Genomic DNA, 12,359 nt, shown 5'->3' with positions numbered 1-12,359 from the left:
CAAGAGTGTGGCGTGAACAAGATGACGAAATGAAGATGAACGAAGAAATAAACGAGGAAAGAGATGCATAAATGATGTCTGTGGGAAAATCAACTGAGAGAGAGAGAGAGAGAGAGAGAGAACAACATAGCAAAATAAGGCAAAGTCATTTATTTATTTCTACACAGACCTAAAATAACAAGAAAGCGAGACGGAAAATATCAACACGTGAGCGAATAACATTTTTGCACCGTCACGTGACTGAACAGGGAGTCAGTCACTCGCTAACCACCTCAAGCAAAACAAATACAACTAAATCTCACCTGAACACGCACAGGTGAACTTTGAAGGACACAAAATATTATAGCCAAAAAAACAACAAATTCAGTACAAAGATTTAGACAAACGTGTGTCTTTCGTGTTCAGAGCGAGTGTGTATGTTTGTAAGTACGTGCACTCTGAACACGCCACGCTAGGTCAGGCCAGGTCAAGTCACTCGTTGCACCTTGACCTTAACATTATCACTTCTCATTGGATTAGAAAATACTTGTAGTCTTTTTATTTCTGAGGGCAGGTGAAGCTAGGTTAGGTTTAGTTAGGTCAGGTCATCTACGCTGCCTTTCTGGGATATCAAGGGAAATAAAGGGAGAATAAAATATTTCCTCTAACTCTTTAATATATTTATGTTCTGCTCTGGAAATACTATATATCTTATAAATTATAGATATATTTGTTTTATATATTCATTTAAGCACAGGAGACGAAGCAGTTATCACCCTTACGCTATATTTTGTAAGACCTAAGCAGAGGGTCATGTACATTGGGACTCTACTCTTCCCAAGGTCCTCATTAGAATCATCAGCAGTGACTAAGCATATCAGTATTGAGCTCCAACTAACCTAGGTATTCTTTTATTGTTTCTCCAGCTCCACCGTGAAAGCTGGAAAGCCTCGGCGGCCTCGTTTGGGGGTGGGAGAGTCACGCGCCTCTCTCTTCGTAAAGGTAGCACCACTAATTATGTGTCCTATCGGGTGTTCTTCACGGAAATAAATGGAAAGGATTACTGGAACAACCAACTCTGATCTATCGCCTTCCTTCCGTGAAAAATTACGTTCACTCTGATAAATCTGTCTTCAAAAATTACTTCTCGTCAATTAAAACGTTCGTTCGTCCAGAAACGCGGTATTTCTTCCCACTTTGACTTTTCACACACACGAAATCACCAAAAAAATCACTTATGACTTGTTTGTGGAAGATACAATTGCCTAGAAAATATTGAGACTCTTACAAAAAGACAAAATGGCAATTGTAGAAAAGTATTTGGTTTGTAGCACAACAACAACTGTTAAAAAATCTCTCTTCATTTATAATGCAGAGAGTGTGGCCTTTGTGGTCAGTGTGATGGTTTGCAATGCTTCCCACATCTTCCACCTGAAGGCAGCTCACTCACACTGTGCGCGGCGCCTCTCGTGAGTCACCACCAAACACTGACTCACTCTGGCCTTGGGTTCACGCCACACCCAGGGAATTCACATGTATGGAAAACCACTTCATTTTTCTTCACTTTTATTTGGATTTTTTCTCCCGAGTCACGAAAAATCCACATCTCTACTTTTTTTTTCTTTCGATTTTGCGTTCACATTTTTTTTTCTCCAAGTAATTGTTTATCTTATTCTCCATTACTTATTCATAAAAATAAAGCATCACAATTCTCTCTCTCTCTCTCTCTCTCTCTCTCTCTCTCTCTCTCTCTCTCTCTCTCTCTCTCTCTCTCTCTCTCTCTCTCTCTCTCTCTCTCTCTCTCTCTCTCTCTCTCTCTCTCTCTCTCTCTCTCATTTACATTCCTTTTTCCTCACCTTTCTCTCCTCCATAACAAGTAACTATAAATATTTTGCTTCCTTCTCTCTTCTTCGTCTCCTCCTCCTCCTCCATGACCAGTCACTCCACGGCTACAAAACACCGCGATCATTCCTCGTTTTTGTTTATGTACAGGGAGGCGATGAGGTCCTGTCCTTTGGGACCTTGAAGAACAAACCTTAAAGACCTACTAAAAGGACTTAAAAATCAGATAAAAGTCCAACACGACGATAAGGGATGACCGTTGCTATATCACATGACCACGGGGGGAGGGAGAAAGAGGGCAAGGAGGGGAAAAGAGGAGAATCTGAAAAGGAGGGGATGCGTAGAAAAGCTGATCCCTACGTCAATAGCAGAAGAGGGGAGCAGATTTCCAGGCACAAGGTTAATTGGAGGGGAGGGTGTGTGGGAGGCGGAGAGGGCGTCAAGGTAAGGTTAACATGCGGGGCTCAATGGCATGATAACTTTACCCTTAGTCGTCCCTCTTGCTTCCTTCTCAGTACAGGCGAAGGTCACGTCTTGAGCATTACGTATTGTGCACGTCCAACACAACTAACAGATAATACAATGATTGATGTGTGATTAAAAGTAGTATCAACAGTTTGCCATCCGTGTATGAGTTATCAGTTACCATTCAGTCCCTTCAGCGGCGGCCTCGGGGGTCAAGGGGCAATGGGGGAGGGTGTTTGTTGTGGAAGGGCCGTGTGTAGGTCCTGTTGGGCAGCTCGTTCGGTTTTGAATGGCCAAGTCGATGTATGGAAAACACTGCAGGATTCTGTCGTGTACATACAGACGTCCAGACTCTCTCACACACACGCCCTTGTAAGTGTCCATATTCGCCAACAAACATCTGCACCTGCTCTCTCTTTCCCTTACACACACACACACACACACACACACACACACACACACACACACACACACACACACACACACACACACACACACACACACACACACAGAGACGCACATGCAGACACGCACACACGCATACACGCCCACGCGCACACGCAGTCATGCCGAATCCTTTAACTTATCAATACAACAAACAAAGAAGATCCATAATTGTTTCTCTAGACGCATTAATAAGATTCGTTTATTTACAAAAATATATATACTTTTTATATACTTGTATTCACACTTCGCTGTCACACCCAGCAGTGAGTCCCAAGCGACACCAGTGAATGCGTTGGTGTCTCTCTCTTCCCGCCTCGCAAAGCTCTCCAAAAGCTCCAGAGATGAATTCCAAAACATTACCAAAAGGTCCTCGTTGGGAACTTAAAACAACAACACCTTTTTTAGTCATTCATGGATACTGGGGGAGAATGGGATGAGGGAGGTGGTGGATGCTGGGATGTTGGGGTGAAATGGGGTGGGATGTTTGGTGAGTGGGTGGCGATGGTAGTGGTGGTGGTGGATGAGGTGGTGATGAGAGGGGCACTTCTACGTGACTCTCAGACGAGCTGGGAGGCGCCGGGGTGTCGCTATTCACAGATCACACTAGAGTTACAGGAAGTGTCCCCCAACCCACCCCACAGTTTGAGTTCTTGTGCTCCATGAAGCCAGCCTCTATGTTGTGCCTCGCGGTGTTGTCCTCTCTCGTGGCGCCGTTGGTGAAGGACGTGGTGGTGATGGAAGGTGGTGTTGGTGTGCCTCAGGGGGTTGACTGAGGGGCTGAGGTGGTGTGCACTGCTCATAAACTGCGTCATTGGCACCGTTTGGGGACTCGGCTTTGGGTTCAATGGGCGACTTTCCATCGACTTCTCTCCGTCCGTGCGTCCGTTCAAGGCCATCATCCTCCGCTGTGGGCCGCAGGATATTACCTTTCTGAACGCCTTCCTGTGCGGGGGAAGGACAAAGCGGATTTAGAATCCCTACTCGTCTTTCGGAATATAAACTCTGCTCACTCCCTCAAGTTGAATATTTACGGAAAACATCGTCTCTGTGGCTCCCTTTGTAGATGAGTGGGAAGGAAAGTAGCAAGCGGTTCAAAGGAGTAAAACTAAGAATTTGTGTGTGTTATTTCATTTCCAGGATCACTGCTGGTTAATATTTCAAAAGGTGTGTGTGTGTGTGTGTGTGTGTGTGTGTGTGTGTGTGTGTGTGTGTGTGTGTGTGTGTGTGTGTGTGTGTGTGTGTGTGTGTGTGTGTGTGTGTGTGTGTGTGTGTGTGTGTTTTGTTTGACAGATATATATATATATATATATATATATATATATATAGAGAGAGAGAGAGAGAGAGAGAGAGAGAGAGAGAGAGAGAGAGAGAGAGAGAGAGAGAGAGAGAGAGAGAGAGAGAGAGAGAGAGAGAGAGAGAGAGAGAGAGAGAGAGAGAGTAGTGTTTACCAGTGTTAGTAATATAATCTTGTGCAAATATATTCTGCTCATTTTTCCTTTCCCTACATAATCCTTCTGAAAAGTGGAAAAGAGAAAAGAAAGAAAAACAAGTAACATAAATTTATAAAGAACACAATTAAAAAAAAAGTAACAAGAAAATTTTGTTAACAGAATGTAAATGCAATTCAGAATTCCCCAAACACCCGACAATAACAACGCTATTTGTCTGAGGAACGGAGCATCACATTTTATTCAGTAACTCATATACTTCTCCATTTCACGGAAGGTACATTTCAACCAAACAACAGGAAAAGGCCACTAGTATTCCATTTCCCTAAAGAGAAAATGTTATGTTGTTCTATTTGTATTTACCCTCCCCTCTCTTTCCCCTCTCCCCATACTCCACTCCATTCCCCATCCTCTTCCCTGCTCTCCTAACAATGCCTGTGGCGGCGAGTGAGTATTTTTTCTTACTTCCCAGAATGTCTAATGAAAGGACACAGCTGCGTACGAGTCCAAGGCGAAGTGAATGCGTCAGTAATGGAAATGTGGGTGAGGCGAATGGAGGCGACTGGATGCATGAGAGCTCCAGGCCTGAGTGGAATATGCAAGCTGGTCATGGTGGATACAGACAGCCATGTTTGGTGGAAAAGATGGCTTATACAAATGTGGAATTAGTAGTTTTTGGTGGATGTAGGGATATTTTTGGTGTATGTGGTTATAGGGGAGTGATTTTTATTTATTTTGGTGGAAAAGATGGCCTATGCAAAGATAAAATTAGCAGTTCTTTTGTGGATGCAGGGCTGTTTTTGCTGTATGTGGTTATAGGGAAGTGATCTTTATTTAGTTATTTATTTTCTTTTAGTGGGTTAAGAAGCAGCTTTTGGTAGATGGATGAAGACATGAATTTTTTGCTCTAAGGTGGAGTATTGGGTGGGAAAAATCAGGTGGATCAAGAGATAATTTTCATGAAACATTTATTTTTGCTTACTTTTTTGTTACAGTTTTGTATAATTTATTCATTAATATATTTATCATTTATATTTTCATTCATTTATTGTGTGTGTGTGTGTGTGTGTGTGTGTGTGTGTGTGTGTGTGTGTGTGTGTGTGTGTGTGTGTGTGTGTGTGTGTGTGATTGATGGACTTTGATGAATATTGATGAATACTGGGAAACGGATGTATGTGGATGTAGATGGATGACTAAATAGTAATCTCATAAGGGGCTGGATTAAGAGAGTGTGATTGGATGATGGATAAGTGGAATAATAAGATAAAGGATAACTCTTTGATTGATTTTTATATGACGGGAAAACTAGGCAACATAAAACAAAAAAAATGGCCCACTTACTTGCCAGTCCCCTTGCAGGTCTAAAATAGTTAGCCGAAATGAAAGGGATAAATGTCTTGAAACCTCCAGTTGACTGAAGGCGCGTGAATGGGAGTTGGAAATACAGAAGTGGGTAGGGAGTTCCAGAGTTTGTTATTTCTATTCTCTATTCACCACTTCGAAAAACGTGGTCCATTTTTGAGGCGAAATAAAGAAAGACGTGTCCAAAGAAAACTAGGGAAAAAATAAAGAAAAAATGGTGAAATAACAAATTCGTAAATGAATAGATAAACACAGCCATAGTAACGTTCAAGGACACAATCACTTTTCCTCTCTCTCTCTCTCTCTCTCTCTCTCTCTCTCTCTCTCTCTCTCTCTCTCTCTCTCTCTCTCTCTCTCTCTCTCTCTCTCTCTCTCAAGTAGCCCCAGCTGTCTCCGCAGCCTCAGTACACCCTCCACTGGCGCTATCCTGTAATTAGCTGAAATGGAACGTGTTAGGAAGGGGCGGAGAAATCTCATTAGTGCTCCATAAAAGCCTCTAAACCTAATTCTGCTTCCTGATTCTCCTCTCTAAGCGACGCGGCAATACATTTATGCCGCTGGCCGTGATGGAGGGACGCAACGAGATGGCCACCGCGAGGAAGTGAATATTAGACGGGGTTGATAATGTAGAAGAATAAGTAGATTTGTAAGATTAGTGTCTGTGTTCGTAAACCTCCTGGACAGTTTGGTTGGTGGGTACTGGGAATTGTTGGGGTTTTCAAAGGTGATTTCATGATTCCACTAATAATCTAACGTTGGTTGTGGTTCATTTGTAGAGGAAAAATAGCTAAGGATCGTTACTAATGTCTTTTGTCAGTGATAATATTCCTTGCTATTGACTACTGGGTGCTGTTGTACTGTCAAGGGAGATTTCTGATTATAGGTAAACAAGAGCCGTACTTCACTAATGGGATATAAACACATATGAGAACTCTGCCAATTACTGTGTACACTTAGCATTTTGATATATTCGTAGCTATTGGCCACTGCAAATTGTTAGATTGCTATTGTTATTTTCATAGTTCTAAAAATAATTTATAGTTTAGAAAGGATCATGCATTGTTGATAGGATAAAGTACCTAAAACACTAATAATTTTTGTTTCTTGATAGAATGAAGTACCTATGAAAACACTAATAATTTTCGCGTCCACTTCAAATGTTGCTTTTGAGAAAACGATACATTTAAGAATTACTGCAAATTATTTTTCCCATCCACTTAGTCGTACGATGATCAGAACCTACCTTGCGTGAGTTCTGGGTATATTTATTACACTGAGATGAGGAAGTAATACTTAAACAACTCCAAAATTATTCTAACCCCTTTATATACAATTTAAAAATCCCTGTGCATGGTGGACGGGATTATGGGAGTTGTTTTGTGGGTTTGTAGCAGCGCCATTTCATCCTCAAGTCTCTTTCTATGTAAATTCCACTCAGGTGCTCACAAATCCCACTACAAAGATTTTCCTTATGAATTTTACCTTAAAGAACTTTACTTTAAAATTCTGGGTTCACAGCCGCACCAGTTTACCCTAAAGTTTGTAGTTTTATGTAAATTTCACTAAAGTAATCGCACACTCCACAAAGAAAGACGCCTTGGGAATTTCACTGGAGAGAACTTCCCTGTGATGCAGTTAAGTCAATATGACTTGGCATGATGAAAACACATTGTAACTTACCATCGGAATTATTCTTAGGAGAGAGGAAGGAAAAATTGTGTGTGTAAATATTCAATGGGCGAAATTACCTGAGTCAATGTTACACGCCTTTAGCACCTTAATGATTGACAGTCCAATTACTCACATCATTTTTAGAGGAAAGAAAGGAAAAAAAATAGGAAAAAAAATCGGTGAGTGAAAGTGACCATATTGCCTCCTGGACACGTTAATAGAGGCAGGTGAGAGAGGAGCACCTGGACACTCACCTGAAGGGGTCTGAGAGGAAGGCGTACAGTATCGGGTTGACGCACGAGTTGATGTAAGCGAGAACCTGCGCCGCGATCTGCATGATGATCTTAATGGTGGTCATCTCGTAGATCCCCAGAGACTTCAACAACAACACCAGCTGAGGGGGAGAGGAAGAGAGAGAGATGAAGTCGGTTTATGGATTATATTCTGTAACACATCTGCGCTGTCCCTCTTGAACTACATATGTTTTTAATCCCTTCATTACTGGGACGCATTTCTGTCTTGAGTTTTGGATGTGATTAGACAATTTTATTTACATCTGGGCCGTCCCTCTTGAAACTACACATGTTTTTAATCCCTTCAGTACTTGGACGCATTTCTATCTTGAGTTTTGGGTATGATTAGACGATTTTATTTACATTAAGAAGGGTCTATGGAGGTCAGAAGATTAATGGCCAGAGTCTTTACTATTTAATTCCCTCACATAAGTTTCTGAAGCTGTATAAAATCACCAAATAGTAAGCAGAATGAATATGAAAACGCGTCATAGCACTGAAGGAGTTAAGGATTCCTAGTGACACATTAACTAACTTTTGACATTAGTAGGAAAAACGCCGTTGAGAACCTGGATAATCATACTGTGGCCTTTGAGAGTAGTCGCAATGAGAGAGCAAAGCGTTTCAGAATATGAGTGTTGCAGTGGAGCAAATAGCTGGGATAAACGAAAGGAGTCGATGTGTAAAAGTAAAGAAATGAATGAAGGAAATGAAAGATATAAAGCAGAAAGAGAATGGTGATGAATATTCTATTTTCAGAGAGAGAGAGAGAGAGTTGTAAAATGTCGTGATGAAGATTGGCACTGAAGGTCACTTGGTAAAGATTCAGCTATTTTTTCTCTTATATTTCGTGGTAGAGGGTGGCAGAAATAAAAAAAGGCTGCATATCATTCTTTCACGACCCCTCCTTCCCTCACTACGCTCTCTCTCTCTCTCTCTCTCTCTCTCTCTCTCTCTCTCTCTCTCTCTCTCTCTCTCTCTCTCTCTCTCAATTATTATTCCATTCCTTCTTTTCATACCGTATTCTGTCATGGTGTTACAGTGTTAGTTATTCTTACCATCTCTAACCATCCATGTCTGGTTTTTTCTGTTTTCTCTCTTCTTTTTTTTCGTTCATCCATTCATTCATTCCTTCCCTCCCTCAATATCTCATTTCTGCTCCCTCTCTCTCTTTCTCTCTTTCCTCACTACTTCTCTTTTTCTATTATATTTCTTTCTTTCGTTTCTTTAATCCTATATGTTCTTTCACCATTTTTTCCCTTTTTTTTTCCTCTTCCTTTATATTGCAATAATTTCTCTCTCTCTCTCTCTCTCTCTCTCTCTCTCTCTCTCTCTCTCTCTCTCTCTCTCTCTCTCTCTCTCTCTCTCTCTCTCTCTCTCTCACCTGGATCGGGAACCAGCACACGATAAACGTCACCACCACAATCACCACCATGCGGGTTACTCTCTTCTTGCCCCGCACACTCTCCGCGCTGCTCTTCCCGCCAGGTACCACGCCATACCACAGGCGATTCAGGATCATGAGGTACAGCACCACGATCACCGCCAGGGGAACGAAGTACATGGTGGTGATGAAGCCGATCTGGGGTAAGGGAAAGAAAACGTGGGTTGTAAGGGAAGGGTCGTGTTTGTGTTGATAGTGGAGATATTGATAGAAAAAGTGAAGTAAGGTGAGTTTTTTTTTTTATGTAATAGAGGAAAAAAACTGGCCAAGGGTATTGTAAGACGGAAAAAAAACTCTTAATTGCCTCATGTTGAGAGTAAAGATATCAATAGAAAAAGTTGATTTTTTTATGTAAGAGAAAAAAAAATAGCCAAGGATAACATAAAACGAATAAAGAAAAGCCCACTTAGTTGCTAGTTCCCTTCAAAATTCGAGAGAGTTAGTCATAAAAAAGGAAAAATGTCTCGAAAACTCTGAAATGAAATCAAGTCATAGGAAATTGGAAGTACAGAAGCAGATAGGGAGTGACAGAGTTTACCAGTGTTTGTTTTGATGTACGTGTTGGTGATGGACTTGATCTATATGGGAGGAAAGGAATATGTGGAGTAAAGGGGAGGGTTTTGAGATACAGAATACTGTAAAAGAAAAAGGAAAAGAAAATATATAAAAATTCAATGCATTTTGTTATGGCTTCTATCTCAGTGTTGAAATCGTGAAATTGATTTATGGACAGGAAAAGAAAAACGTGGAATAGAAGAGAAGTCATTAGTGTTGAAAATTAATACAAAAACTAATACACAGATAAAATAAAAAGGGAAAATGCTAGAAAATAGTTGTTAAATAGTTTTGTGACAAATGTTGGTAATGAGATAGCTCTATGGGAAACGAAGGAATGCGTGGAATGAAAGAGGAATGACCTTGCTCATGATAAAAAGAAAATTAATACATCGATAATTAATAAAAATCGAGTAAATAGAAATAGAAAGAAAAAAACATGAAAGTTATAAGTATATTGTAACTAATCATTACTGAAGAAATTAATCTATGGGAGAGAAGAAAAACATACGATAAAGAGGAAGGTCATATAGTTTATAGGAATATACTCAAGAAAATACGGTTGTAGAAATGCAAGTAGGATTAATACATAATAGGGAAAATTAAAGGAAAACGTGTAAAATAGAAGTCATATGTGCTTTGGAAATAAGAAAGATGACTAAAAGAAATGAGAAGCGACTGGAAAAAAATACAAGCGAGATTGAATTTTGTCATGAAGTGTATATAAGTGACGAAACTGATCTGCAGCAGAGAAACATTGAGTAAAAATAAAGCATGATAGTGGCGTTGAAAATATATACGAAGGAAAAGAGAACTGACAGGTTAGATTCAGATGATATGAAAGAAGATTTTTGTCATGAAGTGCACATGGGAAGGAAAAACGATGTGTGGCGGAGAAAAAGAATGATATGATGGATGGAGCAAAAACACTTTTAGATCAGTGATGAAAAATGTCTATAAGAGGAAAGAATGTGCATGATATAAAAGGATGATGATGCTGATGAATTTGTGGCAGAAAGAATGAAAGAAGATAAGAAGTAATATTGATTTAAAAGTTCGATAATATCTTCACATGTTGCATTAAGTAAAACACATTTGTCCATGAATTTTGGTTAATTCTTTCCTGTTCTTTAAGGGAACCAGCTTTTAAAGTGAGCTTTTTTAACCATTTGTTGCCGTTGACTGGTTTCCCTTCTGCATAGAAAAAGAGAGAAATGTAAAAAATAAATGTGCATCAGAAATTAGAATAAAAAAGATCTTCACACACACACACACACACACACACACACACACACACACACACACACACACACACACACACACACACACACACACACACACACACACACACACACACACACACACACACACACACACACACACACACACACACACACACACACACACACACACAACATAGTATATATAATAAGAAAACCAGTGTCAGTATACTCGTAAAAACTTGTTCCACGTATTAACTCTTTCCCAAAATGTCCACCACAGTTCGTCAGTCCCTGTTGACTGTGGTGCAGCGACATCCTGGCTGGTGGCTGAGTTTATTCCAGTCACCCCACCACTCTGCTTAACAACTAGTTTCTTCTTGTCTCTTTTGAATATAACTTTGGTGAATATTGCACTTGTTGCTCTTGTCTCTCTTCTCTAATCCCAACTTACTAGATAAATATTACCACAAAATATGTAAGGTAGAAAAAATAAGTTCTTGTAAAAGCGATATGAGTATATATTTCATTTTTGAAGGTAAAGTTTTTTTTTTTAATATGGAAGAAATTATTGAAGAAATTATTGTAGAACGCTTCACAACAAAGAAAATAAAACGAAAACTTTTATCAGTTGAATTGAAAAAAAAAAAAATCTTTCCTAGCAAAGCAAAGACTGAAATTTTACCTACCACAGCATTTGTTTAAAAGATTCATTAAATTTTTCCCAACCATGAAGAGTTTGCTAAGAAAGAAAAAAAAAACACCTCACGTGGAAAGCCATATGGTTAGATTAAGTTACACAAGAATTTCTATCAAATCCGAAAACTTTATAAAGAAAAAAATAACACAAGACTCGCTCAAAAAGCAATAAGTTTACATCGTGCTAGGTCAGGTTAGGTTGTTGCCTTGGCTGGTTTCCCTCCTGCATAAAAAAAAGAAAAGTGAGAGATGTAAAAACACATTGCGCATCAGAATTAGAACAAAATAAAATAATAAGTTAGGCCAGGTGAGGTTGGTTTAAGCTCTAACAAATACACAAATCCTACTAGAAATGAAAATATGACAAATAAGCTTAATTGACAGTTAGGTTACGTTAGGTTAGTTTGGTTTGAGCTCTAACAAATCCTGCTAGAAATGAAAATACTACAAATAAGCTTAGTTGACAATCATATTTCGGCCAGTTTGTCAGGTCAAGCAAGGTTAGACCAGGTTAGGTTAAATCACGTTTGGTAAGATTTGGTTAGGTTAAGTAAGGTTATATCAGGTTAGGTTAATTTACGTTAGCATTTATTAGGTTAGGTGAGATTAATTTAGGTAAGGGAAAGTTAGATATGTGTAGGTTAAGTTTGGCTAGATTATTAAGGTTAAGTAAGGTAAGGTTGAGTAAGGGAAAGCTAGATCAGTTTAGATTGAGTTAGGTTACGTTAGGTTAGGTAAGGTAAGGGAAGATTAGATTTGGTTAGTTTAGGTTAGTTTACTTTAGGTTAGGTAAAGGAAGGTCAGATTGATATAGAATAATTTAGGTAAGCTTATTTTAGATTAAGCTAGATTAGGTAAGTGCGAAATCCGAACGTCCCAGCCAAGAAGACACACACTACTCACGTGGAAAGCCATATGGTTATAGTCTTCATCG

The 12,359-nt window shown here is 39.6% G+C and overlaps 1 protein-coding gene across 1 annotated transcript in view; it reads right to left on the bottom strand.

Annotated features, from left to right (window-relative positions):
- Positions 1–1,792: 1,792 nt before the first annotated feature.
- LOC123512254 (allatostatin-A receptor-like) overlaps positions 1,793–12,359 on the bottom strand; it is a 295,630-nt gene continuing 285,063 nt past the window's right edge. The window contains 5 exon segments of the mRNA XM_045268530.1: positions 1,793–3,472; positions 3,474–3,675; positions 7,469–7,608; positions 8,892–9,089; positions 12,329–12,359. The exon segment at positions 12,329–12,359 is cut by the window's right edge and continues 139 nt beyond it. Of these exon segments, the coding sequence (XP_045124465.1) occupies positions 3,332–3,472; positions 3,474–3,675; positions 7,469–7,608; positions 8,892–9,089; positions 12,329–12,359 (712 nt within the window). The 3' untranslated portion in view covers positions 1,793–3,331.

Source organism: Portunus trituberculatus, chromosome 33 (genome assembly GCF_017591435.1).
Source record: "Portunus trituberculatus isolate SZX2019 chromosome 33, ASM1759143v1, whole genome shotgun sequence".
Lineage (NCBI taxonomy): Eukaryota > Metazoa > Arthropoda > Malacostraca > Decapoda > Portunidae > Portunus > Portunus trituberculatus.
This window is presented reverse-complemented; position numbering and strand designations above follow the sequence as displayed.